Below are 25,083 nucleotides of genomic sequence, written 5' to 3' on the forward strand. Positions count from 1 at the left end.
CCCCATGTCGTGTGGGTTTGAGTCCCCCTCCTCTGTGTCTGTGTGCAGTCTGCATGTGCTCCCCATGTCATGTGGGTTTGAGTCCCCCTCCTCTGTGTCTGTGTGCAGTCTGCATGTGCTCCCCATGTCGTGTGGGTTTGAGTCCCCCTCCTCTGTGTCTGTGTGCAGTCTGCATGTGCTCCCCATGTCGTGTGGGTTTGAGTCCCCCTCCTCTGTGTCTGTGTGCAGTCTGCATGTGCTCCCTGTGCCATGTGGGTTTGAGTCCCCCTCCTCTGTGTCTGTGTGCAGTCTGCATGTGCTCCCCATGTCGTGTGGGTTTGAGCCCCCTCCTCTATGTGCAGTTATCATGTTCTCCTCTCCTTATTTTTCATGGGTGCCGTAGAGAGGATATCACACTTATAGGAGGGGCTGTATTTACCTTTGAATCCAAGCCACACTTATGTCCCCCAAAGCATTTCCATTATTGAGTCAGGCACATCTCTGATATTCCATGGAAATGCACAAAGGTACAGTCCCTCTGGTGCTGACGCTGTACTGTGGGCTCATTTGATTTCACAAACACCAACGGGCTGATCTCGCTCTCAGTGCTTCCCTGTATTTCCCTGCAGTCAGTCTTCACCAGGCTGGCGGGGGACGTCCCCGGTAAGCTAATCGGCTAACCCCTCTGTTACTGTGATGTGACCATCGTACTGGGGAAAGTCGACGGTCTCGCAAACATCACGTTTACCGGGGTTTGTTCAGCCTCCCGGCTTATCCAGCTCACTCGGCCAGCGTCCGGATGGAGTTACACTTCCTAGCAATGTGTCTGCACTCTGGAAACAGCTTTTTTCTTCCCATGTCTCAGGTTCTTCCATCTGGCATCCACCCTGCAGGCAGGCGGCGAGGATGGAGGAGAAGAGTAAGGTAAGAGAGGCCCGCCTGGCCGGCACCACCGCACCGGGCTCCAACCCCACAGCCCCATCATCCACTTACCGCACTGCACTGTCCTCTATGGACGCGCATTTATATTACCCAGCATCCTCGGCTCTCGGAAGAGCAGACATGTGACCCCATGTGGGTGTGGATGGCTTTTCTGCGTCTTGTAGTATAATGGTCAAAACCAAAGGTTCTCCAGTCTTAGGGTAACTGGATCTGGCATCCATTCCACCTCTGATCCTTTTTCCTGTATCTCCGTAGATGTGGCGCTGTAATTCATTCTCCTGTAACTCTTACTGAGATCCTCGTGTTTCGCTCTGTTGGTGCTCCTGTTCTTTGGCTGAAAGTTGCACAGTCACACTGATAGCTGCAGAGTGTGTGGGTGGAAGTGGGCAAGGATCGGATTTTGTTGAGCAGACTGATTTCGGCCCAGGGGGCTGATGTCTGGTCAGTGTAATCCCCCCCTTTTTTTTACATGGTTCCTTCTAGAAGCAGGTCCGGATTCAGCTCAATGGAGGCTCAGAGCAGGTTTGTACTGTGGGGGCACCCCCCAAAATGCATGGGTTCCTTATCTCAGTGTTTCCCAGTCCGATCCTTGGGGATCCCCAGACGGTCCACGTTTTTGTTCCCTCCCAGCTCCCTGCCCTGGGAGCTGCCTGGGTGGGAGCAAAAACATGGACTGTCAGGTGGTCCCCAAGGACCGGATTGGGAAACACTGCCTTATCTCACTTACTGTGTGCCTAGTACAAGCCAACTGAAACCATCTTTCCCCAGCAGCTGGTTACGTGACCGAGCCCCAATAGTGACATTTGAACCCCTTGTTGATGCTACTGAAACTACCCTTAAATGCTGAGCACTTTGACCTGCAGTCTAATTATAGATGAACCATCTTACTCCCGGCTCCTTCTCAGTGGATATTTAAGAAAGCATTATTTAAACTGACAAATCTTTTTTAAGGACTCAAACATGATATACAGTCCCAGGTTATGTTTTTCCCGTGATATGAGAAGGTTGGGACTGAAGTGTGATCTAGATCAGACTTTAAATCAGCTTTTCTCTGTGTGACTGTGTGCTGTGTCAATTATCCTAAAAAAACCAACCCTAATTGATCAACCAGTACATGAACTTCACCATACTGCTCACCTTTTGTGGACCTGCCACTGGTTTTGCCGGCTCCTCCAGCACTTCATGTGTCTGAAAATCCCAGCTTGTTTTAACACATACGTTCCTTCTGAGGGGATGAAAACCCCAACGCTAGATGTGTTTCCACATCTCCATCTGAAAAGCCTGCCATGCTACGCATGCGAGAAAGAACCAACCATCTTTAACCAATAACCAATCACCAGTCCGAATCACCAGTCCGAATCACCAGTCTGAAGTCTGTTGGGGTGACAGACTGCTTCTGTAAAACTGATGCAGCGCTTCTTTTGGGTGAACTAACTGGTTTCGTGAACTTACTGTGAATACACTGTCTGACTAAATGGTCCCTTTTATTGTCTATCTTTAGTAGTAAAAGAGTGACACAGTAGTGCTGTCCCACTGAACACCAGAGCTGATGAGAACACAAAAGTCAGGAGAAAGTAGGACATCTGTATCTGTTTTAGGACGTACCATCTTGGTCTTTTTCATTCAGATACATTCCCCCCCCCCCCTGGACAGCAAGAAAACTATGCTGAAGTCTTTGAGTAACTGCACAGCCCTGACAGACTTAAGGTTCTGAAACATGACCTCACCGATCATCTGACATCCGCGCACCAATCAGCTGATACCTCCTCACTTATCAGCTGACACCCCCTTACCTATCAGCTGACACCTGGAGCTCTTTGCCTTCTGAGCGCTTCTGTGATTTAGTGACGAGAAAGTGTTTTTTCTTCCATGTCCTTACCCATGCAGTTTGGGTTTATTTCTGCTGTTTTGCTGCTGAATCACCACTTCTTCTTCCTGATTTGTAAATATCGCATTAGAGGTGTTTTCCTTAAGTTCAAAATAGATGCATTTTGCATTGACGGAGCAGACACTTTGTCCAAAGCGACATACATGTGAGGATCAGACAGCAGGGTCAGCCAGCTTTCCTGAAGGAATCGGTGTTAAGGGCCGAATGGTGGCACCTCTCTATCAGCCATGAGAGCTGAACCAATGACCTTCTAGTCACAGGTCCGGGCTCCTAACCTGTAGAGCCACACACCTCCCCATCCTGCTCCTGTTACTGCTTCTTAACATCAGACAGTAATGGGCCTTAGTGCTATTTCTGGGTGCAGGTGTCCGATGTAATTACCCTTGTTTGTACTGCTTCTCCTGTTTCTGCACCCCTCAGGGTGTCGATCGCCTTGTGTAACTGACGTGAGAAGTTAGATGTTTACTGTTAAGGTCTGTAAAAGTCACAGGGTGCAGGCTCTGGATCTTTGTGCTTTACAGCACCTTCTCTCCCACCACAGGTGACCAGGAGCTCCTCTGAGAGCATCACCTCCGCGCCAGCTTCCAGCGCGTCAGGCTCTCCGAGCAAGGTCATTTATGTAAGTGTGCCAACATACTGCCAGTGTCCAGCAGGTGGCAGCAGAGAGGGCAGTCGAATCGTCTTATGCAGGAGAATTCTGTTTTCCACTTTTATGCATTTTACTTGACAAAACATCTGCACCGTATCGCAATAAATTAGTAATAAAATAAGCTTTGATGGATTGTTTCAAGGCATATGAATCATAGTTGGTAGGGGGCCATTTCATAAAAATCCAAATGAACCATGGTGTATCATCAAAGATTCATGGGAAATCAGAAACCTGTGCCAAAATGAAATTCTTTTTAATAGTACAAAATTAACTAATTTATCTGAAACTTTTATCCAATGCGACCTACAATAGAGGAGAGGTTAATAGAGGGTTACAATTTTTTTATTAATAGTAATATAGGAATGATGTTTGGAGGTGACTCATCAAGGTGAAAGAAGATCACGAACAAGTCAGAAATCAGAAAAGGACTGAAAGGAATCAAAGAAAGAAATCAAAGTTAAAAACTGTAAATTCAAAAACAGGGGATGGAAACGGGGTGGGTCCAGCGCAGGGAAGTCGCCCCCTTGTGGTGCCTTTCTAATTTCCCATTTATCGTGCCCTTTAGTCTCCTGCATAATTCACTGTGGAGTCACTCAAACCCAAGTCCGAGCCCACACACCGGCCCCCGCTCACCATGTTTGGTCTTTGTCTTTTGTTCCAGGCAAAACTGGGTGACGAGTTCCTCGACTACAAGGACCTGGCAGCACTGCCGAAGATCAAAGCCATCTACAACATCGACAGGCCAGACATGCTGACGTACTCGCCCTACGTCAGCTACACTGCCGACGAGCGACATCACGGAGAGGTAGGCCCCGCCCTTCCTGTCACATGACCGGGGGGTGGGAGGAGGGCGCCTGGCTTCATCTTGCTTTGGTTTGGTTAATAACGGGCACGGTATTAACCAAAGTCATTATTTCATGAATGATTTGTAATGGCTTTTTCTTTTAAATCACACCGTCACATGTTATTCCTCACCACGTGTAACTTGTCACATGACCTGCCACATTACTCATCTGCTTTTTTCCCCTTCTGCTTGCAGTCACCCCAGTTACTTTCTCCCACTTCAACGGAGGTAAAACGCAGCTGGCTTTTCTACTGTGGTCTCCCAAAAAAAGCGCCTCACACCCTCTATAGCAGCGTTTCCCAGTCTGGTCCTCGGGGACTCAAGAAAAGTCCACGTTTTTGCCAAAATACAAAAAAAATGTGGACTGTCACTGTGTCTGTCAGAGAGCTCGGAGGGAGTAAAAACATGGACTGGCTGTGGGTCCCCGAGGACCGGATTGAGAAACAATGTTCCGCAGACATCAACACACGATGTTTTCTCTGAAGGCTCAGTATGACACCCAGCTGAGGTGTCATGCATTAGTAACTGAGTGATTAGAGACAGATGCTCACCAGAAGGTGTACATTTCCACGCAGTTTATTACTGTAATTTCACTTGTACTGGACATCCATAGTCAGCACACCAGGATGGTGCCTGATCATGTGAATGCGGTTCTGCTGTTGTGTTCCTTAACATTGCCGACACTAAAATGTTCCAGCATGTCCTCCACATTACTGAAAGCTGCTATTTTCTGACCTCCCTTTCTGCGCTTGTTTCCAGGGTGACGGGGACAAGTCGCCCAGGCAGAGGAGGCCATCCAGCCCCAGCTCCAACAGCTCCCTGGGGGGGTATGGGCGCTATACCCCGTCCCGCTCGCCCCAGACCTACAGTCGTCCAGGTACCCTTCCATCTGATCCCTTGGCTGATACATTTGTTCTGTATAGATTTTTTTCCCAGAATGCACCGCGTACACTTACATGTCTGGCCTAACAGCAACATGGTGATGGTGACGCCTTTTCCTTTTTCTTGACCTGGCTTTTCCTTTCCTTTCTGTTAACTTAAGAGAAGGAATGATCACCTCAGTGAATTTTACCACAGTCTGACCTTTGACCTCACCATTGTGTCTTAGTAAAGCGACATACAGTGATGAGAAAAGCGTGCTGGGGATTATGAGTGTTACTGGCCACCTGCTAGCATATGTGTCCTGAATGGTGATAAACGCGTGACGCTCAGGCCCTGGTTAGTACTGATGGCCAAATGAAGCTTCATGAACCATTTGCTGTATTTTCTGGCCCCACTAGATGGTGCTCTCTGTTCAAAAAAGAGTTCAAAGCATGCATCAAAGCAAAGAGCACCATCTAGTGGGGTGAAAAAATATAGCATATGGTTCATGAGGCTTCATTTGGCCGTCATTACCTGTCAGCTGGTCACTACATGCTCCTTTCTCAACATGAGCGCTCTGGTCACTCTATGCCTAGAGCCATACACAGGAGGTCGCTACGCGACCATTCCAGGGAACTCCTGCTCCTTGCAACCATACTTGTCCACCGAGTGGTCCGGGCCGGTAAAGCAGGGCCCTGCCACCCTGCCGGCATGTGAAGGGACCGGCCAAAACACCCTCCAGGCCACCTCCCTGCCGCTCACCTCCACCACGCTGGCTACGCTACAGCACAACTACGTGCCCTACTTCAAAGGTACCACCCCCTCCCCTGCCTGGGGTGTGGAGTGTGGTGAGGGACTCCCGCATGGCTTGGGGGGTGTCAGAGGAAGGGGTACGCAGTGCCCAGGCTCAGCAGGCCGCAGAATGGGCAGGATGTGGGCCTCAGTGAATCCAGTATGTGCCCACTGGCTAATCGTGCACCCAGGATCCACCGAAGGCTGTGATTGGCTGCTGTACTGTGATGAGTGGAGCCCATAGAAACTGGGCCCCTGTAATCTGATGTAACGGGCACCTCTTGTGGCCTTGCCTAGGGTACCACTTTTGTAACCTTACTTTTTGTACTAACCACTCACAACGCCAGCATTTGCTTGCCGTCATAATGCTTAGCATGGAGTCCTCTGGTGCTGGATGAGCCCATATGGGCAGCTGGGTAGGACATTTTCACCAAACTGCAGGCTGATGGGTCAGCTCCCCTCTGGGGCTCCCCCCCCCCCCGCCTCTGCAGGGCCCTGGGACACTCTTCTCTCGCAGGTGGAACCACCTCCCTATGCTTCATTCCCTCCCCCCAGGCTACAAGCAGGACCTCCTCCTGGAAATTAAGCCTAGGAGCTCGCTGCATCTCAGTTTGCCCGCTCACGGTAAAGCTCCGCCCCTCTGGATCTTATTCGTTGTTTCTGTCCCCCCTCCCCTTGGTGTCGGATGGCTAATGTGTCTGCCTGTCCGTACGCACGTGGACCGTAACTCTGCCGTGTCTCACAGTCCTTGTTGTGTGGTCGTGCATGAGAGAGCCCTCTGGTCCGTCCTCTTATAGCCGAGGCCCAGCCGATCGGTGGTGGCGCCCCCTGTGTTGCCTATGTGTCACTGACAGCCGTCAGTGAGGTGTGACCTTCGGTCTGCTGGGAGCCGACGTCTCCGCCCTCTGATTTTTTTGGGTGGGCGGGGCTTAGTGTTTTCATTCTTGGACTGTTGTGCCGTTGTCAGTAATTGGTTAATGCTGTGGAGTGCATGCCCAGTATCTGGTGTCATTTGGCCCTAACTGATTATGGTGGGAGATACTGGTTTGGCCGGCGTCCGTTGGGTGGGAGTGAGCGTAAGTGACATTAACGCAGACATTAGCCGTGTCCCTCGTGGAGATTTACGGCAGCTTTTCCAGGTGCTAAAGTGAGCCGTTCTCTGACTGGCTTCACTTCAAACGCCGGGCCCAGTGGGTGCTGGCCGGCTCCCACTGACAGCATCCAGCCCCGCTGTGGGCGGACGCGCAAACTGGACCCTGGGTCGAGCCCTAAATCAGGAGGAGCGGCTCCAAGCTGTGGAGGAAAATGAAATACTCAGCGGCAGTTTAAGGGGCTGAGATCGATTCCACCTGGGGAACTCCCTGGGGAACTCCCTGGGGAAAGAGGTCACCATTTTCAATAGGAATTATTATTATTACATTTGCATTAATGCAGACCTTCACCCCATTTTATGTATATGTGTTTTTAACATGGATTCACCTTGATTATACAGCTCTTGAAAAAATTAAGACCCCAGCAAAATTTTCAGTTCCACTCATTTCTCAATTTATGGGTGTGCTTCTGTGTGAAACATACAGTTTTTTTTTTTGGAAAACTGCAGCCTGGTTCTTCCCTGTTTCTCATCACTGAAGGGCTCCTGCTTCTAGGAGCCTGACACAAACTGTCCTAGCAGTGCACTTCACACCTGCACTTAATGCTTCCCATTCCTTTTGAAGGTCACTTGATGTCATCCTGCGATTCATGATAAACTGTCGGATAAGATGACAGTCATCTCTGGCATTAGAATGTCACATTGTTTCACAATGTTCTTGTGTACTGCTGTCTTAGAAATTTTGAGCCTGGAAGCAGCCTGCCTCGCAGTGTAGCCTCTGCCAGCAGAACCAGGATTAAACCAGGATATAAAAATACAGATTAAAATAAATATATAAGATGTCTCTTAATTTTTTCCAGAGCTATATGTGTGTTTTAACATGGACTCTCACTGTGATTGTATGTGTGTCAATGCAGACTCTCACCTCATTTATATATGTGTTTTAACACACACACACATATATATATATATATATATATTGTATGTGTGTATTGACTGTCATGAACTGTCACCTCTATTACATATGTGTATTAAGGATGTAAATCGTTGGCAGCAAGGCGTTTCAATTACAATTATTGAGGGAATGATTCTTCGCATTAGAAATCTGTAACTTCTACCACAATTGAATTTGATTAATCGATTGTTCTGATAAACTAAATTAAGTCCTTTTTAAGTTTTTTTTTAATTTATGAAAAATTAAAATAAAAAATTAGCTTGGGAAGTTAATTATACAGTATTAATGGAATACAAAGACAGCGGAATTTTGGACCATTCATTTTTATTGTTATTATTAAACATCTCTAAGGCTAACCATGCTTTTTACTTAGCTAGCTAGCTACATCAGGGTCTTGATCATTGCTACTGTAGCTTGCAACATCAATGTAGTGCAGAGATTATCTTAACCTTTAGAGATCGTGCTCTGTACTACAAAATAGGTTTTTCCTAGTAGGGGGGGTTTCCCAAAGATGATCAGGTGGTGCTTACAGCTTTGTGCCCTCACAGCACGGGAACATAAGTAGGCATGTCTTTAAGGAGGATTCTACCCCCAAAAGTCAATTCTGACGTTACAGATCGATACAGCTGAATTTCCCCTTATATTAATTTGTTATGTACTTTATTGCTCGCACACACATACATTAGGTTTCCATATGTCTGAGGGGACCGTCCATTCATTGGGCATAACCCTAATTCTACCTGTGATAAGCCTATACCTATCCACAACCCAGCTCTAACCTTAACCATACATAACCAAACAAAATACAGGTCTATTGGCATTTTTAGTTTTTTGATCGCAGTCACAGATTTTAATAAAACTGATTTTCCTCTTGGTCCCCATAACATCAAAATAACAGGTGCCTCATGGCTATCACTCCCTGTGTTTGAGGGAGGGGCTGCCCTTTGAGGCCGCTATCCCACCCCCTGTGTTTGAGGGAGGGGCTGCCCTTTGAGGGCGCTATCCCACCCCCTGTGTTTGAGGGAGGGGCTGCCCTTTGAGGCCGCTATCCCACCCCCTGTGTTTGAGGGAGGGGCTGCCCTTTGAGGCCGCTGTCCCACCCCCTGTGCTGTGCTGGCAGGGCTCCACGCCTCCGCTTGATGTCTCAGCCAATCTGCACGCTGCGCTCCGCTTGCCACACCCCTTCTGGGTGGTACACATACTTGACATGCCTACACTGTTATTCGCTGATACACCAATGATACTCCAATGACCATCAGCTCACAGTTACTCTGTTTGACTTGCAGGCTTTGTTCCCTTCACACTTATATTTAGCTGTTTATGCCACAGGTCAAGGTCCCGGGGCCCAGCAGAGCCATAGGAGCTGCCCCCAGGGGCCCGTTCACCCCCCCAGGGGCCTGTTCACCCCCCCCCCCAGGCCTGTCTGTTCCTGGGCCGGAACTCCTTTTCCTCCTCTGTTCTATGTTTGCCCGATGATTTGCATGAGCTCCAGCACCAGATATGTGTGGGAGTCCACCCCCAGCCCCCCCCCGGCATGCCGCACATGTGAAACGGTCTTTACAAAAACACTGCGAGTGTGTCTGTGTTTGTGAATGACATCATCCTCCCTCTAGGGGGAGCCAGAGCAAGTCCTACTCACTCACTGAAATAACATTCTTCTTCTCTCTTTTTTTCTGTCCTATGTTCTCTTTCTATAACAAGCTCGACTTGAATGTAGTTTATTAACTCTGGCTCGATAGGCCGTGGCTTGATAATCCAGCTGTTTCTGACTTGAGTTTCTGCAATGGCAAGCGGCCACTGGCTGCGCAAGAAAGGCGACGGCGTTACGTCGTTAGGTTTTAGCCAAAACATCAAATGATCAGAGGCTCTGCTCACAGGGAGGCTGGATTACCAATGGTGAAATGTCTTACAAACAAAATGCTTTTCTCTGCCTTCCACCTTCTATCTGTTTTATCTCTCTCCTTTGCTCTCTGTCGCCCCCTGGAGGTAGTGAAAGTGGGCGGAGCACCCCCAGCTTATCTGCATATTCAGACGGCAAATCGCCCTCGTCCACATACGTGCAGGCTCCCAGACATTTCCACATACCAGGTAGGAGCTCCTGGCCTTCATCCCTCTCATACCCCTGACCGTTGCCCGGTCCGCTTTCTCCTGGGCTGCCAGTCCAGTCTGCTGGTTTATGACTCACATGCTGGCGTGACGCTGACGTGGGTGACGTCTGGGTGTGACGTTGGTAGGGCTCCGAATTCTCCTCCTCACGCTGTTTTCACCGCATAACCCCGGCCACCGCGCGTCAGGCAGGCGACGCGGAGCTCATTCCCCCCTCTGGCTACCGTTTTTGCCCATGCCTACCTCTCTCGCTTGGATGTGACCACCTCCTAAGACGTGTGTGTGTGGTCCCACCGAGCGGTGACATCACACCCTACCGGAACCGGCATCCCCTAAGATGTGCCTCACCGCATGGACTGGTGGGACAGAAATGGCAAAGCAAGTCATTATCTTCTTAATTTGCCATTAATTATTGTAACTTAAGGGTTTGCATGTGGTCTGCCCCCCCTCCCCTACCCGCCCACCACCCATGAGGGACAGTCCCTAAAAAAAACACAGTTTAAATTAACACATATGTCTTTATTTAAATGACTCATGTTTCTGAAGTGAGATTCGTGTATTCTATGGCAGTGCATCCCGAGCGCTTATGATCATGCTTTGATCCTCTGAAATCCGAGATAAATTACATTAACTCACGATGGAAATGATTTTAAGAGCTGTGCTCATCTCGAAACACTGTAACTTGCTGCTAGCAGGCTGGTTCTGCCCGATGCATGTGCTCTAGTTTTTGTCGCATGTATTCTCTCATTCTCCAGGCAAAAAAACCTGGTTGGGACAGTTTGGTTGGGAAGTGGGTGTAAAAACCATCCCTGTCTTTTAATACGCTTTTCGCTGAAAGGTGCCCGGAAGTAAAGGTGATATTAATAGACAGTGGTGAGTGTGTCCCGTTTCATGGCGCCTCCTGTGTCTCCTCGCCTTCTCAGAGCGGACCCTTCCATCGCCAACGCAGGTGGACTCACTGCCTCTCATTGTCTCTGTGCCCTCCCCCCCTCTCTCTCTGCTTCTCTCGTCCATCTTCAGAAACTATGGTCAAAGATAATATCTATAGGAAACCCCCTATCTACAAACAGCATGGTACAGTCCGCTCTCCTTCTCCAGCCGTTCTCTGCACGCCGCGCCTGTGTCCGCATGCTGCCTCCATAGTCCACTTCTCCAAGAGCGACTCTGACATCCACTTCCGTTTCCTCACCCTGAGCTGTGCTTTTCCAGATCTGCCCTCGTTGACTCATGCCTAGCTGGCCTTGCGGGTCAACATGTCACGCTCATAGGTTTAAAAAAATTACCCATGATCCCCACGGTACAGACCATGCTCCATCCCCTATATCCCCTATATCCATCCATCCTCTATATTTGGGCAAGAATTGCTGTAGCTCAAGTGAGGAACACGCCTTCCACTCCCTGGCCTTTGATGTGACACAGTTTGGTGACTCTGTTTGCCTGCTCTGTTTGCATCGTGTTCCTGGTCTGTGTGCGACTATTGTGCGTCTGTTGGTATGATCTGCTCGGTACTCTTTCAGTTAATCTGATTTTTTTTCCTTATCTTCTGTGGAATTTTCTTTTGAGTTTTTACTGTTATTAAAGGAGGTACAACACAATGGTGCTGTAGTAATACATTTGATTGCATTGCCCTATAATAAATGTCAAGTTTATTCTTAACGAGAACGCGATCAAAATTTGTAGTGTGATGTAAGGGAAGGTAACAGGGCTAAATCCCAGGAAGCGTATTGCTGATGTGCTCTGGGAAGCATAACTGGTATCAGCTGAATGGCTAAGTGTGTGAGTAACTAGCTCTGTGTGTTTTTAATTTGCAGAAAAAGATTCACACTTTAAAATACAATATGCCATTGGAAGTAAATATTGTTTGTATTGAAATGCATGACTTGCTAATAATTGGATAATAAGTAAATTTAGTGTGTAATTAGCGCCTGTGATGGACGTGTGCCTGGATGTCTGTAGCGTTCGCTAACATAGCAGGTCGTGACGCTGATGGTGCCCGCGGTTCCTGTGTTTCCCGTTTCAAGGTGCATGATGGGATCCTGTCTGTACTTCCTAAATGTTGGACGTAGATATGCATCACTGCATAGAGCATGGTGCTTTTGTGGTGTGGGGTGTGAAGCTCAGTAACTGTTTGCTCTGCGTTCACAGTGTCAAGGGCGTCCTGGCAAGATGGGGACGAGGTGGACAGAAAGGTGGGTTGAGGGGGGAGGATCCGCTGGCTGTGTTGTGTTTATTTATAAATCCTTTTATAAATCCTATGCAGATAATACAGAGCAACAGGCCCTGGGGGTAATGGGGGGGGGGGGGGGGGAGGGTAGTCACATATCCGAAATAAACAAGTACATATAGTTACAGACCTCAGAAATCATTTTATGTAGAGGGGAGCTGTTTAGGGATTGTGTTTGCTTGCGTGGTTAATGTAGGACACCAGGCCAGCTGATGTTCATAAGGACAGAAAGTCATCAAGTAATGGGAAAGGACCAGTCACGGCTTGTTTGGCGTGTGTGAGCAGGCTGTTTGGAATGAGGAGTCTCACATCCACTAGCTGTGATGTTGTGTCGCTGCTTCATTGTCCCTCATTTGGCCTGATTTGGCTGCAGGCGAAGTCAAGTTGGATGAACCTGAAGAGCGATATTGATGGACAGTCAGGGCCTGAGTATATGGACCCCAGGACATCCACACGGAGTCTGCCCACCGACAGCAACATGGCCAGTAAGTACCAGCTCACTGACATCAGCATGCCAAGTAAATACCAGCTCACTGACATCAGCATGCCAAGTAAATACCAGCTCACTGACATCAGCATGCCAAGTAAATACCAGCTCATTGACATCAACATGCCAAGTAAATACCAGCCCACTGACATCAACATGCCCAAAAAGTACCAGTTCACTGACATCAACATGCCAAGTAAATACCAGCTCACTGATATCAACATGCCCAGAAAGTACCAGCTCACTGACATCAGCATGCCAAGTAAATACCAGCTCACTGACATCAGCATGCCAAGTAAATACCAGCTCACTGACATCAGCATGCCAAGTAAATACCAGCTCACTGACATCAACATGCCAAGTAAATACCAGCTCACTGACATCAACATGCCCAGAAAGTACCAGCTCACTGACATCAGCATGCCAAGTAAATACCAGCTCACTGACATCAGCATGCCAAGTAAATACCAGCTCATTGACATCAACATGCCAAGTAAATACCAGCCCACTGACATCAACATGCCCAAAAAGTACCAGTTCACTGACATCAACATGCCAAGTAAATACCAGCTCACTGATATCAACATGCCCAGAAAGTACCAGCTCACTGACATCAGCATGCCAAGTAAATACCAGCTCACTGACATCAGCATGCCAAGTAAATACCAGCTCACTGACATCAACATGCCAAGTAAATACCAGCTCACTGACATCAACATGCCCAGAAAGTACCAGTTCACTGACATCAACATGCCAAGTAAATACCAGCTCACTGACATCAGCATGCCAAGTAAATACCAGCTCACTGACATCAACATGCCAAGTAAATACCAGCCCACTGACATCAACATGCCCAAAAAGTACCAGTTCACTGACATCAACATGCCCAGAAAGTACCAGCTGACTAGCAATACCATGCCCAGAAAGTACCAGCTCACTGACATCAACATGCCCTGTAAGTACCAGCTCACTGACATCAACATGCCCAGAAAGTACCAGCTCACTGGCAATACCATGCCCAGAAAGTACCAGTCCACTGACAGCACCTTGCCCAGTAAGCACCAGCCCACTGACTTCACCTTGCCCAGAAAGTACCAGCCCACTGACAGCACCTTGCCCAGTAAGCACCAGCCCACTGACCTCACCTTGCCCAGAAAGTACCAGCCCACTGACAGCACCATGCCCAGTAAGTACCAGTTCACTGACAGCACCTTGCCCAGTAAGCACCAGCCCACTGACAGCACCATGCCCAGTAAGTACCAGTTCACTGACAGCACCTTGCCCAGTAAGCACCAGCCCACTGACAGCACCATGCTCAGTAAGTACAGATCTACTGACATTTCCTAGGCTGGTAATACTCCATCAAGGTCATGCAACCGGCTACTTCCTGCACAAGTCCAGTTCTTTAACTGCTGTGCCACCTGCTGCTCAGCTGATTTGTCAGCTGCTCTTCTCTCATCTGCTAATCTGCTCTGTAGGCGACTCATTCACATCAGTCATGTGAAAAAGCACATTGTTTATCATGCATTTCCCCTGTTTGCAGATTTCCCGTACAACAAGTCAGCCTCATTGCCGGGTTATGGCAGAAACGGGATCTACAAGGTGAACCCCGTCACGGTCTCCCGTCGCGGACCATGTCCTCCATGTTGGGTTTGGGCGTCTCGTATGGAGGAAAGCGATGACTGAGGAGTGACTCTGTGCCTTTAAGGGCCTCGAGGATCGCTGCGGTCTAGCTGCAGGATGGTGGGGGGCATAAAAATGGCGTCAATACTGCTGAGGGGGTTTTATAGGCTACTGAGCGGCGGGCACGCCACAGACTTGCAGAGCACGTGTGCCAAGCGTGCCAGGGAGCCTCCTCCGCCGCCCCCCACGCGGTGCGCCCCTTAGCCAACTGGCCGGGGAGCCTGGAATCAAGCAAGATGGCGATTGCTGACACTGGACATCTGTACATCGTACATCATCTGCAAATCGGGTGGCTTAAGAGTCAAAACACTGCAAAATACTGCAGTCCCTATTGGACTGTGAAAAGATGCCGCAATTACTATAATTGCTCCTTTCATGGCTCCCTGAGGCTTTAGGGTTCCAGATGAATTCAGATTTACAAAATAAAAATAAAAAATAAATTTTTATGAACTAATGTAATGTTTTGTTTGATATTGCTCCATTTTTTAGAAATTGTTTCTTAGTTTCACGTTCTTCTGCATGGCTGCTGTGTCGAAGCCCGAGTGGTTGCACAGGCCGGCCAGTAGGTGTCGCTTTATCTCAGTTATCGGCAGGTGAACCTCTTACAGAGGAATATGGGCATTATAAATCAAATCATTCACTGTTCCCTGGGCATCAGTTGCAAGTGAACGCCCTGGAATGCTCACACTTCTGTTTACTCACTGAGCAAATGCTTTTCTGCAAAGTGACATATGTGAGTGAAAATCGGAATGCAGGGTTCGCGTCCCTGGGATTTGAACTCTAGACATAGACATAGGTCCTTAACTAACTAAGCAACACCACATTTAACCTTTTAAACTTGATTGGAAATGTGATGCCTCTTTTTAATTGGCTCAGATGAAGGTCCAATCCTTCGTCCCTCGTTTTCTACATGATGGTCTGTTTAATTGTGGACACAATTAGGCAGCGTAACTGAAGGGGGTAGGAAGGATCTCAGGAAGGGGGAACTTATGAATGAACCACAGCCTCTCTGAACCATCCATGTCCCTCTTCTGCAGGCCTCTGACCTCGCCGAGGACAGCCCAGACCAGGACTCCAGCTGGGGCATGAGAGGTAGGGTGTTGGCTCCCTGGGTTTAGACCCAACACTCCACCTGTGTCTAGCAGCAATCTGTCTAGGCCAGCGGTCGGCAGCCTTTTCAAAGCAAAGAGCCATTTTATCCTAAATGTCTGAGACAAGATTTACAAAGAGCCGCAATGGATAGAGAAAAGGGTTTGAGACACGATTTTTTAATGCGATATTGGTATATATGCATTTAACACAGAAACAAAACTTCAAGTACTTACAAAAATAAAGAAAAACAATTTCGGGGCGGGGAGGGGGACTCTGTCTTAAATCACTCGGATGCGTAACAGCTCAAAGGTGACTAATATCATAATATCGTTCAGTTCTGTAACGAGTCGTCACCCTCACCCCTTCTTTCTGAGTAAAATTCATTTGGCTCTGCAGTCATTTGGCTTTCACTCTCCACTTCACTACTTGTAACTGTGCTGACCGGGCAGTGCAAAATGTACTCGCGAACCGCAGGTTGCCCACCTCTGGTCTAGGCCCATAAAGGCTTTGTTTGAAAGATAAAGGCCCAGTCCTGATGAGTTTCCCATTTGTCAAGTTCTGACACATTTTGGAACAACAAACTGAAAACCAATTTGTGTGCACGGCACCCATTACAGGATTTGTATCGCGGTCTCTCCGGCTGTCAGTGATGTGCTATGGCATCTCTGTCTTCTCTCTTTCAGAGTACAAGGTGAGGGACGTCACTCACAGGAGCGAGAGGGGTGTGGAGGCGTGGTCAGGTGTAGGGGGCGGGATGTGAGCATGCTGCTGCCACGGCGACCGTGTCCTGCTTCTCAAGCTCTTTGTGTGTGCGTGGTATCCAGGTGTACCCCTACAACGTGCTGGCGGTGACAAACCGGGCCCGGGTGAAGCTGCCCAGGGACGTGGACAGGACCAGGCTGGAGGTACGATGCCCCCTGGCTGCAGGGTGTGTTTACTGCACCCCGCTCTGCAATAGACCATCTGCAGAGACAGATTTTCCAGGAGAATAGCTCTCTGAGGCCTTCCAGGACTTGCAGACTCACTCTGTCAGAGAGGGCCTTCTCTCCCTCTTCCTTTTCACCTCTCCTTCCCTTCCTTACTTTCTTCCCCCATCCCTTTCTCTCTTATTCCCTCCTTCTCCTCCCCCATCCTTGGTTTCAGTGGCACTAGACTCCAGCCCAGCTGGATCCTATGGTGTGTTAGTTGTATGGATAGATCTCTTCATTGACACTCAAAGAGCAGCTGAGAAGCTTCATGAACCATCTGCTGTATTTTTTGACCCCACTAGATGGCGCTCTTGATTTGCTTTAGGACATGCTTTGTGCCCTATTTGGAACAGAGAGCACCATTTAGTGGGGTCAGAAAATACAACAAGTGGTTCATGACACTTCATTTGGCCATCATTACTTTAGTTATGTTGTACGAACAGTAATCAGCATTAGGGAGGTTTAAGCCCAAAAGAACCCAGGGAATACTTCTGTGCAAAGTGCTGTACATGTCCCAGTACAATATCTTCTACAAATTCTGTAGGGCAAATGGAGCAATAGGCAGGGAGGGTGGTTGGGAAAAGTGGTCTAGTTAGTCCTTCAGGAGAGTCACATGGTTCTCTGAGAGTATTCCAGAAAAAAATCTACTTAAAACACCAATATGTTTCTTGAATTCAGTACGCTTTGTAAATTGAAGACGGTTTTAAAAAATAGTTTAAACCCCCATTTCCGGGCATGACTTCACTAGTACATGGTTGTGATAAAAATCAGCTGGCAGTTGGCAAATTACTTTCTTTTATTCAGTTATGAGAATTTCTATCAAACTGCATCTTTAAGTTTTGCCCGACTCCAGCTGGAGAAACACCTCCCGCGTGGGCTGGTGGTTAGGATACTACACCCAGGACCTTAATGGCTTCCGGAAGATAGAAAATCAGCACCAGAAGTCTCCAGTCTTTGTCCAGCAAGCTCTTCATAAAACAGTGCTATGCAAAAGTCAAAGAAAAGAAAAGGATGTTTAAATGATCTTCATGTTGGTGTAAAACTATGATGTTATACCTGTAAAGCATGTCAGCTTAAATGTCACCCCAGCATCTGCAGCAATCATCCAAAACACACATGTATTTTTTCACTGGACCGACTAATAAAGTTAATTACCTAACTGAGCTGATGGTGAAATTTAAAAAATAGATGGAATGGCTGAGCTGCCTCTGAGAAGAGGTTTGGGAACTGAGGCGGTGTTCATCTCACCATTCAACAAGAAATCAGTAACTTTTTGGAGAACAGAAGAATTATTTAACTCTTAATTTGCGTACAGTATATTCTACTGCTAAATTGTTTTTCTTCCTGGGCAAATATATACCTACTATACAGATAAATAGCCTTGAACATTTTGTTTGACTGTCTTTTGCTGACCATGGTACAGTAGCACTTCTGCAGAAAGAATACTAGAATGTTCCGGCTGTTGGATCTCCGCATTGAAGCGCTTGCCACATCCTGTCATGTTTATGCATCCATTTCCTGTCTCGTCGTCTTTTCAGCGCCACCTGTCTCCTGAAGACTTCCTTCAGGTCTTTGGGATGACCATCGAGCAGTTTGACCGCCTGGCTCTGTGGAAGAGGAATGACATGAAGAAGAAGGCGTACCTTTTTTAACAGCTTGGTTGCAAACAAAACAAAAAATAAACAACAGCAGAGGAAATGTCAAAGCACCACCGTGCTGTTTGGTGCCTCCTGTAGTATGTATAGGGAGGGGGTGCCCAAGGAGTCATTCGAGGGCACGGAACGTTCTGGCAACGTTGCCTCTGCATGGAAGCGGGCTTTCCTAGCCGCTTCTGTTTGCCGACAACGTTACAGAAACGTTTCTAGATGACTGGGGGATGCTGCATTTGCATGGCTGGCCGTCCCGTTCCATCTCCCTCCTGTGTGATTTCTGAACCTTGCTTTCTCGCTGTTCCTGGGCAGGAGCGATGCCCAGGCCATCAGCGGCCACTCTCAGCACGAAAACACGACGTGTGCAGCTTAAATCCATCATTGTTACAACACTAGTTTAGCTTAGAGCAGTTGCAGACCAGATAAACTGTAGGACAGCATGCTGAGGCCAAAGAACTGGTCAGGATGTCAGTTATTCAGGGGTTATTTTATGCAAACGATTCTCAAAGCACCTTATGTTTGCTTCATCGAGACCTTTTGAATGAATGTTGCAAGTTCACTTTTTTGCTAGGTAACCTATCTGTGCATGAGACTGGGCTCTTTCATGCTATTCTGGAGGCCTCAGAATCAGTGATGGGCAAATGAAGCTTCATGAACCATTTGCTGTAGTTTTTGAACCCACTGGATGGCGCTTTTGGTTTGCTTTGAGCCCTTTTATGAACAGAGAGCACCATCTAGTGGGGTCGGAAAATACAGCGAATGGTTCATGAAGCTTCATTTGGCCATGACTACAGAATCAATTAAGCTGGAGAACGTGAAGGACATTGAATCACAGGGGAGTGAGTGACACACTTCCTGTCACATGGCAGACCACCAGTCACAGGGAAGCCTTAACTTTGCAGTTGCCAGTGTTCACAGTCAAATTCAAGGTGGTCACAATTTGAAACCTATGACTCATATTTTTTTAAGGCACTGGTGGTAAACGGTTTTCATTCTTTATGCCTAAATTATTTTTATACTCTATTTTTGTCTTCAGAAAAAGGTCAATATGACAGTGACAGCAAGTGATTCAATTGTGTATCTATTTCATAAAGCCAATATTAGATTTGTTTTTAGGTTGATGCATTTTGCTCACAAAGCAATACATGGTGTTCTGTTCCGTCCTGTTTAAGTTATACATTATCATCATTCACATATTTTTTTCTGGTAGGGATTATCTTGTACATATTTCCCCTGCAACTGCCTATAATTTAATATAAACTGCCAGGCAGAAGGCAGAGATTACAGTTATATTCACTAACACTGGATGTTTCCATTTTAACAATGAATATTTTAGGGTCTGTAATCTTGACATGCTTATTGTTGTAGAGTTTACAATAAATTTGGCCTTTCCAAGTATTTGCATGAAAGAGAGATGGCGATCTCTTCAAAGTTATCCTCGTGGTGTTATTTACTAAAGAAACGATAATACAGAAGTTTGCATTACATATATTTGTCTCCTGATTTCGCAGTTTAATTTAGGTATGAATTGTAAGACAGCTTTGCTTTGTGTCAGATAAAACTGTAATGGAGAGAAAGTAGATGCTGAATTTGAGACAGAATCTGGGGAAATTGCTGCTGTTTATGATACTGTGGAGAAGTTAAACAGATGGTGACGACGTCGTGTGGTTCTGCATCACATATGAGCCTCCATTTGCACTCCACCTGCCCCCCCCCCCCTCTCCCCCAACACACCTATACATGCTCATACACTTTTTTGATTTTTGGAATCTTTTTCTTTAAACATGATCAGTTGTTATCATCTAAAACAGCCTTTGGAATAAAGCTATAACTCATAAAGTATTAAAGTGCATTTCGGGCTGCTCGTGCAGGCTGACTGGGTGGGGTATGAGGCGTTTTGCATGCTGCCGTGTGGTGCTGCTGTATCACGATGACACAGAGGCAAAATCTGCGTAGTGTGCGTCCACATTCTCCATCAGGGAAGCCTTAATTGTCATACCCTGTTAAAGTGTCTCTAGCGTTGCTGGATTCCTGTGGGGCTGTGCTGTTTGATCAGCTGTAGAGACAGAGGGCTGTCACTCCATGCTAAGGCTGTATGCCTGGCACATTGCCAGACAGCCCCCTTCTTCCCTGACAGAAACTGCCTTCTCACCCAGAGACAACAGGCACCCCCTAGAGGAAGCCAATTTATATTTCAGTGGACTAAGAATCCCACGCGCTCCCCAACTGCATATTTTGTTTTTATTGCTCTTTTAAATCGGCTATCCAAAACAAACAATTCTTTATAGTACTTTCCAGAAAGACAGCTGAGGAATATCCATTGCTTTGTTTTTACAGATTACCTGTTAGGTTGTAAGATAAGTGAATGGTAAATTGGACATTTTTGTAATGTTTCTGTTATTAGTTTACCGTAACACTGGTACACATGGAAGCTTAGGGAGAGATGATGCTAGTTGCTAACATTACCTGGATTTTTATATTTTGCCACCAACTGCGAATGATTTTTCGCCTTATTTTTCTCGATAGTGACACGCAGCTTAGGTGACGTAAGGCTGTTGGCAGCACCGTGTACTTGTGTTAAGTCCGTGACTGAGAAGAGGCCACGACATCGCCCAGCGCTGTTTGTCGATTTAATGTAAATGTGTGCCGATAACCCTTCAAGTTCTGCTGTAACTAAGCCTTTTTTTTTGTTTTTGCTTTGCTGGTTTGCTGATGTCCATCTTTAAAATAAATGTTTCATTCAGTACGTCTTTTCTTGTGTTTTCGTGTCTGTGCCCATAATTTTAAGGACTCGCTGAATAAACACCACTGGCTGAAACAGAAAACATTAACCAACCGATGAAGTATGTGTAGTGGGATCTTTTTTTACTTAAGCCGTGAAATCTGTGCTGTGGAACAAGGAGTTTTAACTAGGCTTCTCGGTGTCTTTTTTTCAGCACCACATTATATTGCAATGTTACAGTCAACGCCCTAAGTCATATTTCCAGCTGTAATAGAAAAACATTAGGTTCAGCCTTGACTTCTCAAACAAAAGCTTTGAATAATGTCCTCTAGTGGATACAGAACTGAAAAAACTCTTTTGTTTTTATTTTCTTTTGTTTGCTTTACTTCTTTTCTGAAAATACGTTTATTGTTAACCTCTATACCAATACTCCCCCGTATAGCAGCTCCCATTCTCCGATATCTACGTCTATCTATTTTACAGCTGAAAAAATATATGAATCATATTCTTTGTTACACAGTTACCGTACAATACTTGCTTAGGATATTTGGTATTGCCGAATTCCCACAACCGGTCATCATAAATAGCACACATTGTTAGAGCGTAAAGTCTGGGGGAAAAGGAGCCAACAAAATTAGATATTTTCATCGAAGTAAAATGTTTTTTTCTTTTAGTTTACACTAGTTTCAAAATGGCACATATACTCTGCTGACAGTAATTCAACAGTTAAAGCACAATACGATATAAAAATATTCAGATCACAGTAACTTTTTATTTCAGAGTTTATTAAATCAAGTGATAGACTCATGGCCCACAAAAAAGCGATCACTTAGCTATTACACGATTTGCTTTCCAATTTCTACGCTCAATATGAAAAGGAGGTTCACTGGAGCCACTGATTGGCTTGTTTTTTTCAGTACGGCTTTTAAGTGGTCTTTCCATCCGTCAATCAAACGCGGCTCTCAGACGTGATTGGCCGACACGCATGTTAATTAGACTTCATTCTGACAGTTCCATTGCTGAATTTAAATACCCGAGGTGGCAAGACCTGGATGCGCACATCGGAGGGGATTCTATTGTCAGAGAGCTGGGTGAAGCATTAAAAGCACATGGGAGTTAGTGGAAAAGGTGAGTGGTGCTTCTTTGTTTGTTGCTTCCATTATAGTATTGTTTTCATGCGCTTATATAAATAAGCAATTTAGGATTTCAGAAGCATATTATGACTTTATAATGATAAATAGTCCACTGTTGTTGGCAATTAGAAATAAAAACAAATAAAAGCAGCAAAGTTAGGTTTTGCATATAAATATAAAGGAAATGGTTATAAAAGTGGTTTGAATGGCGTGCGTGCATGTTGACCTGAGATTTACAGGTAAATTATAATTTACCCTTCTGCGTGCGCACCTTTTTCTACTGCTATTGTCCTGCATATTTGTCTAGATTCAAATCAGTATGAAATCTCAACATGCATAAAACTATTGCTATCTAAACCAACGCTGTGCAGGGCGTACCTGTAGTTTGTTGCAAAACAGGACACAAAGACTGTTTGATGTAACGGGGACAAAAGTGGCGGTGTGATGATGTATGGGTTGATGCTAATGATCTCCGATGCCGCCGGCCCTGGGCAGTCTTCATTAAGCCACAGCAGCGGGAGATCAGCTGGCGTGCATGTGACGTGGGCTGTCCCGACTTGGGGGGGGGGGCGGTCAGAGTAGAGTGGAGGCATTGTTAATTACTGTAAAATGCAGCCCGTATATTTTTGGATACAATAACAGAATGTTGATTTGTGGTGTATTGTTGGTGAATTGGCGGACATTGTTGTATATTATCCAAAGGGTTATTACAATGGACAACATCCTTTGCTCTTGTTTATTCCCAGAATACGCGCCACCGTATGGGATTTCCTCAGTGCTCTGAAAACTGAGCCAGCTGGCCACGGTTCTGGCTCAACAATGAAAATCAAAATGCACTATTTTGAAACGCAGGAGCCTTTAGCTGGTCCCTCTGGGATACTGACACAGAGGCACCGAAGCACACACTGCACGTTTTGACAGCCTCTCTGCACAGATAACATGAGTTAAAATTATAGTAGCTGATGGAGAGGAAGGTCGTCGCTTCCACATACGTCAGCCTGCTTTTGATGATTGAAAATATTATCGCCGTAGGGATACCCATTCATTTTCTGGCTAATAGCAGGTGCCGTAAGAGCTTTACTGAATGTAGAAGCTCCAATGCGTACCGCCGAGACATCAACTGTCGGTAAAGTGCTCCGTCGCGACCCCTGCTGGCAAATGATGTTCCTACTTCAAATGAAATATGAATACGTTTACAATACAATTGTTTAGCAGACATTTATCCGAAGCGATATAGAATAAAGAAAGCACGGTCAATCAGTGCCTGGAGTCATTGTGGTTAAGGGTCTTGCTCTTACCCTTGGGATTTGAACCAGCAACCTTCAGAATATACACACAAAACTTTAACCTGCAGAGCCACACATTGTCCAGTTCGGGTGTTGGATATGGGTATGGTTTTGTTAGTGCTTTGTGAAGTTGGAGGTACAAATCTGTTACTAGTGAGTTAGTGATGGATTGTTATTGTGCAGCAGGGGTGGAGTGCAGGCCTTTCCGACGGCCTCCCAGGTGAAACGTGAACGTATGCCACAAGGGCAGAGCTGAGTGATCTCAGTGGATTCTTATCAGTAAGCGTGATTTGTTTCAGATGCCAGAGTCTAGTACAGTGAGTCTTCATGTTACCACGGCTGATATTTAATCCTAATGGTTCCGGGAGCCCCCGGCAGCTGGTGTCATTGTCCTCAGCATATCGATGCTGTGAGCGATAATGACATCATAGCTCTGGGACGTCTGTGTTCCCAGGGATGAGGTGAGGGTCGCTGCTAATTTCAGCGTGAATGCATGTGTCATTTTTATGATGGGTTATAAAGTTTTGCTCTGTTGGAGATGAGTTTGCTGTTTTCAGCCCTGTGTAGATCCTCCCATACACTTCCCTCATGGGGGTGGGGGTAGTATTTCAGCCCGAGCATACTCCCATCATCCACTTCCTTTGTTGGGGGGTTAGATTGTTGTGTACAGCCCTGGATTACTCTTCCCACCCAGTTTGTTGATTAGGGGGAATTTTGCATCCTCTCTGTCAAATTCATTGATCACTTGTGAGGACTTGCCCGTTACTTAGCTGGCTGCATTTTGCACACATTGTATTCATGGGGTTAGCTGGGGCTGGAATGAAACGATATTTTATAAGTAAGTATTCCATCTAATCCTCCTATGAAAGACAAGCCGCCATTTGCCTCTAGTGAGGTTGATGGTCACTCTGCCAGCCACGGGATGTGAACCGGCAACCTTCCGGTAACAAGCACAGGAGCCTGAGTGACAGAGCCACACACTGCCCTCAAACCTAATGCATTGCAGCTAGTATGTGGATGCTTTTTTAAAAATAAGATGAGAAAAAATAAACTGCCAACAGCATTTGGGTCAACTAATGTCTGTCTAATTGTCTGTATATCTGTCTGCCTGTGTGTGTGTGTGTCTGTCTGTCTGTGTGTATGTGTGTCTGTCTGTGTGTCTGTATGTCTGCCTGTGTGTGTGTATGTGTGTGTGTGTGTGAGAGAGAGAGAGAGAGAGAGAGAGTTGCTCACTGGCTTGTCAGTGATCCGGACCCGGTCTGAGGGGACATGGGGGTTATAGATCTCCCTTATCATGCATGCAGGTTTAATGGATAGGTGCCCAGCTCCATGGGGAATGGGCCCAGCTGGTGAGGGCAGCTGTGCCCCCCCCCCCACTTCATGCTTTACTCTTTTTTCCTCCATTGTCCCCCCCCCCCCCGTCCTTGCCTGTGATAGCAGTGCCAGCTGAGGCATTACGGTCACTGTTAAAACACATCCACCCCCCGGAGCACAGTGCAGGGGCGAGGGCGTGTCCTGCTCACTGCAAAGGGACTGATAATTACACACATTCGGAGGAGGGACTGGAGCAGAGGAGCACCACCCCAAAATTGACATGAACCCTACACACAGAACCTCAGATCCCCCGAGGTGCCTGGCTTGGCTGTCCATTTTGGGGGAGGAGGGGGGACGGTGGACTCCCCCCACGCTTGGTCAGATTACCCATTCATGCTGTGGGAGAGCAGCGCCGCACG

The 25,083-nt window shown here is 46.8% G+C and overlaps 2 protein-coding genes across 19 annotated transcripts in view; both read left to right on the plus strand.

Moving 5' to 3' along the window:
- The window catches only part of ablim2 (actin binding LIM protein family, member 2), a 70,913-nt gene extending 49,958 nt beyond the window's left edge, over window positions 1-20,955 (plus strand). For 2 of the 18 annotated variants that reach the window (XM_072718761.1, XM_072718758.1), the window contains exons 8-23: window positions 845-903; window positions 1,405-1,443; window positions 3,351-3,428; window positions 4,120-4,263; window positions 4,498-4,530; window positions 5,062-5,179; window positions 5,760-5,975; window positions 6,511-6,579; window positions 9,987-10,088; window positions 11,127-11,180; window positions 12,252-12,295; window positions 12,704-12,815; window positions 14,361-14,419; window positions 15,538-15,592; window positions 16,276-16,497; window positions 18,099-20,955. In XM_072718761.1, the coding sequence (XP_072574862.1) occupies window positions 845-903; window positions 1,405-1,443; window positions 3,351-3,428; window positions 4,120-4,263; window positions 4,498-4,530; window positions 5,062-5,179; window positions 5,760-5,975; window positions 6,511-6,579; window positions 9,987-10,088; window positions 11,127-11,180; window positions 12,252-12,295; window positions 12,704-12,815; window positions 14,361-14,419; window positions 15,538-15,592; window positions 16,276-16,352 (1,259 nt within the window). In that variant the 3' untranslated portion in view covers window positions 16,353-16,497; window positions 18,099-20,955. Of the gene's footprint in view, window positions 1-844; window positions 904-1,404; window positions 1,444-3,350; window positions 3,429-4,119; window positions 4,264-4,497; window positions 4,531-5,061; window positions 5,180-5,759; window positions 5,976-6,446; window positions 6,580-9,986; window positions 10,089-11,126; window positions 11,181-12,251; window positions 12,296-12,703; window positions 12,816-14,360; window positions 14,420-15,537; window positions 15,593-16,275; window positions 16,498-18,098 lie in introns of those variants that run through there. The other 16 variants (XM_072718760.1, XM_072718764.1, XM_072718759.1 and 13 more) reach the window with 15 other exon arrangements.
- A 1,010-nt stretch (window positions 20,956-21,965) lies between these two features.
- afap1 (actin filament associated protein 1) overlaps window positions 21,966-25,083 on the plus strand; it is a 56,317-nt gene continuing 53,199 nt past the window's right edge. The window contains exon 1 of the mRNA XM_023825423.2: window positions 21,966-22,059. Coding sequence (XP_023681191.1) covers window positions 22,041-22,059 — 19 coding nt within the window. The 5' untranslated portion in view covers window positions 21,966-22,040. The remainder of the gene's footprint in view (window positions 22,060-25,083) is intronic.

The sequence above is a fragment of the Paramormyrops kingsleyae genome, chromosome 12 (assembly GCF_048594095.1).
Source record: "Paramormyrops kingsleyae isolate MSU_618 chromosome 12, PKINGS_0.4, whole genome shotgun sequence".
Lineage (NCBI taxonomy): Eukaryota > Metazoa > Chordata > Actinopteri > Osteoglossiformes > Mormyridae > Paramormyrops > Paramormyrops kingsleyae.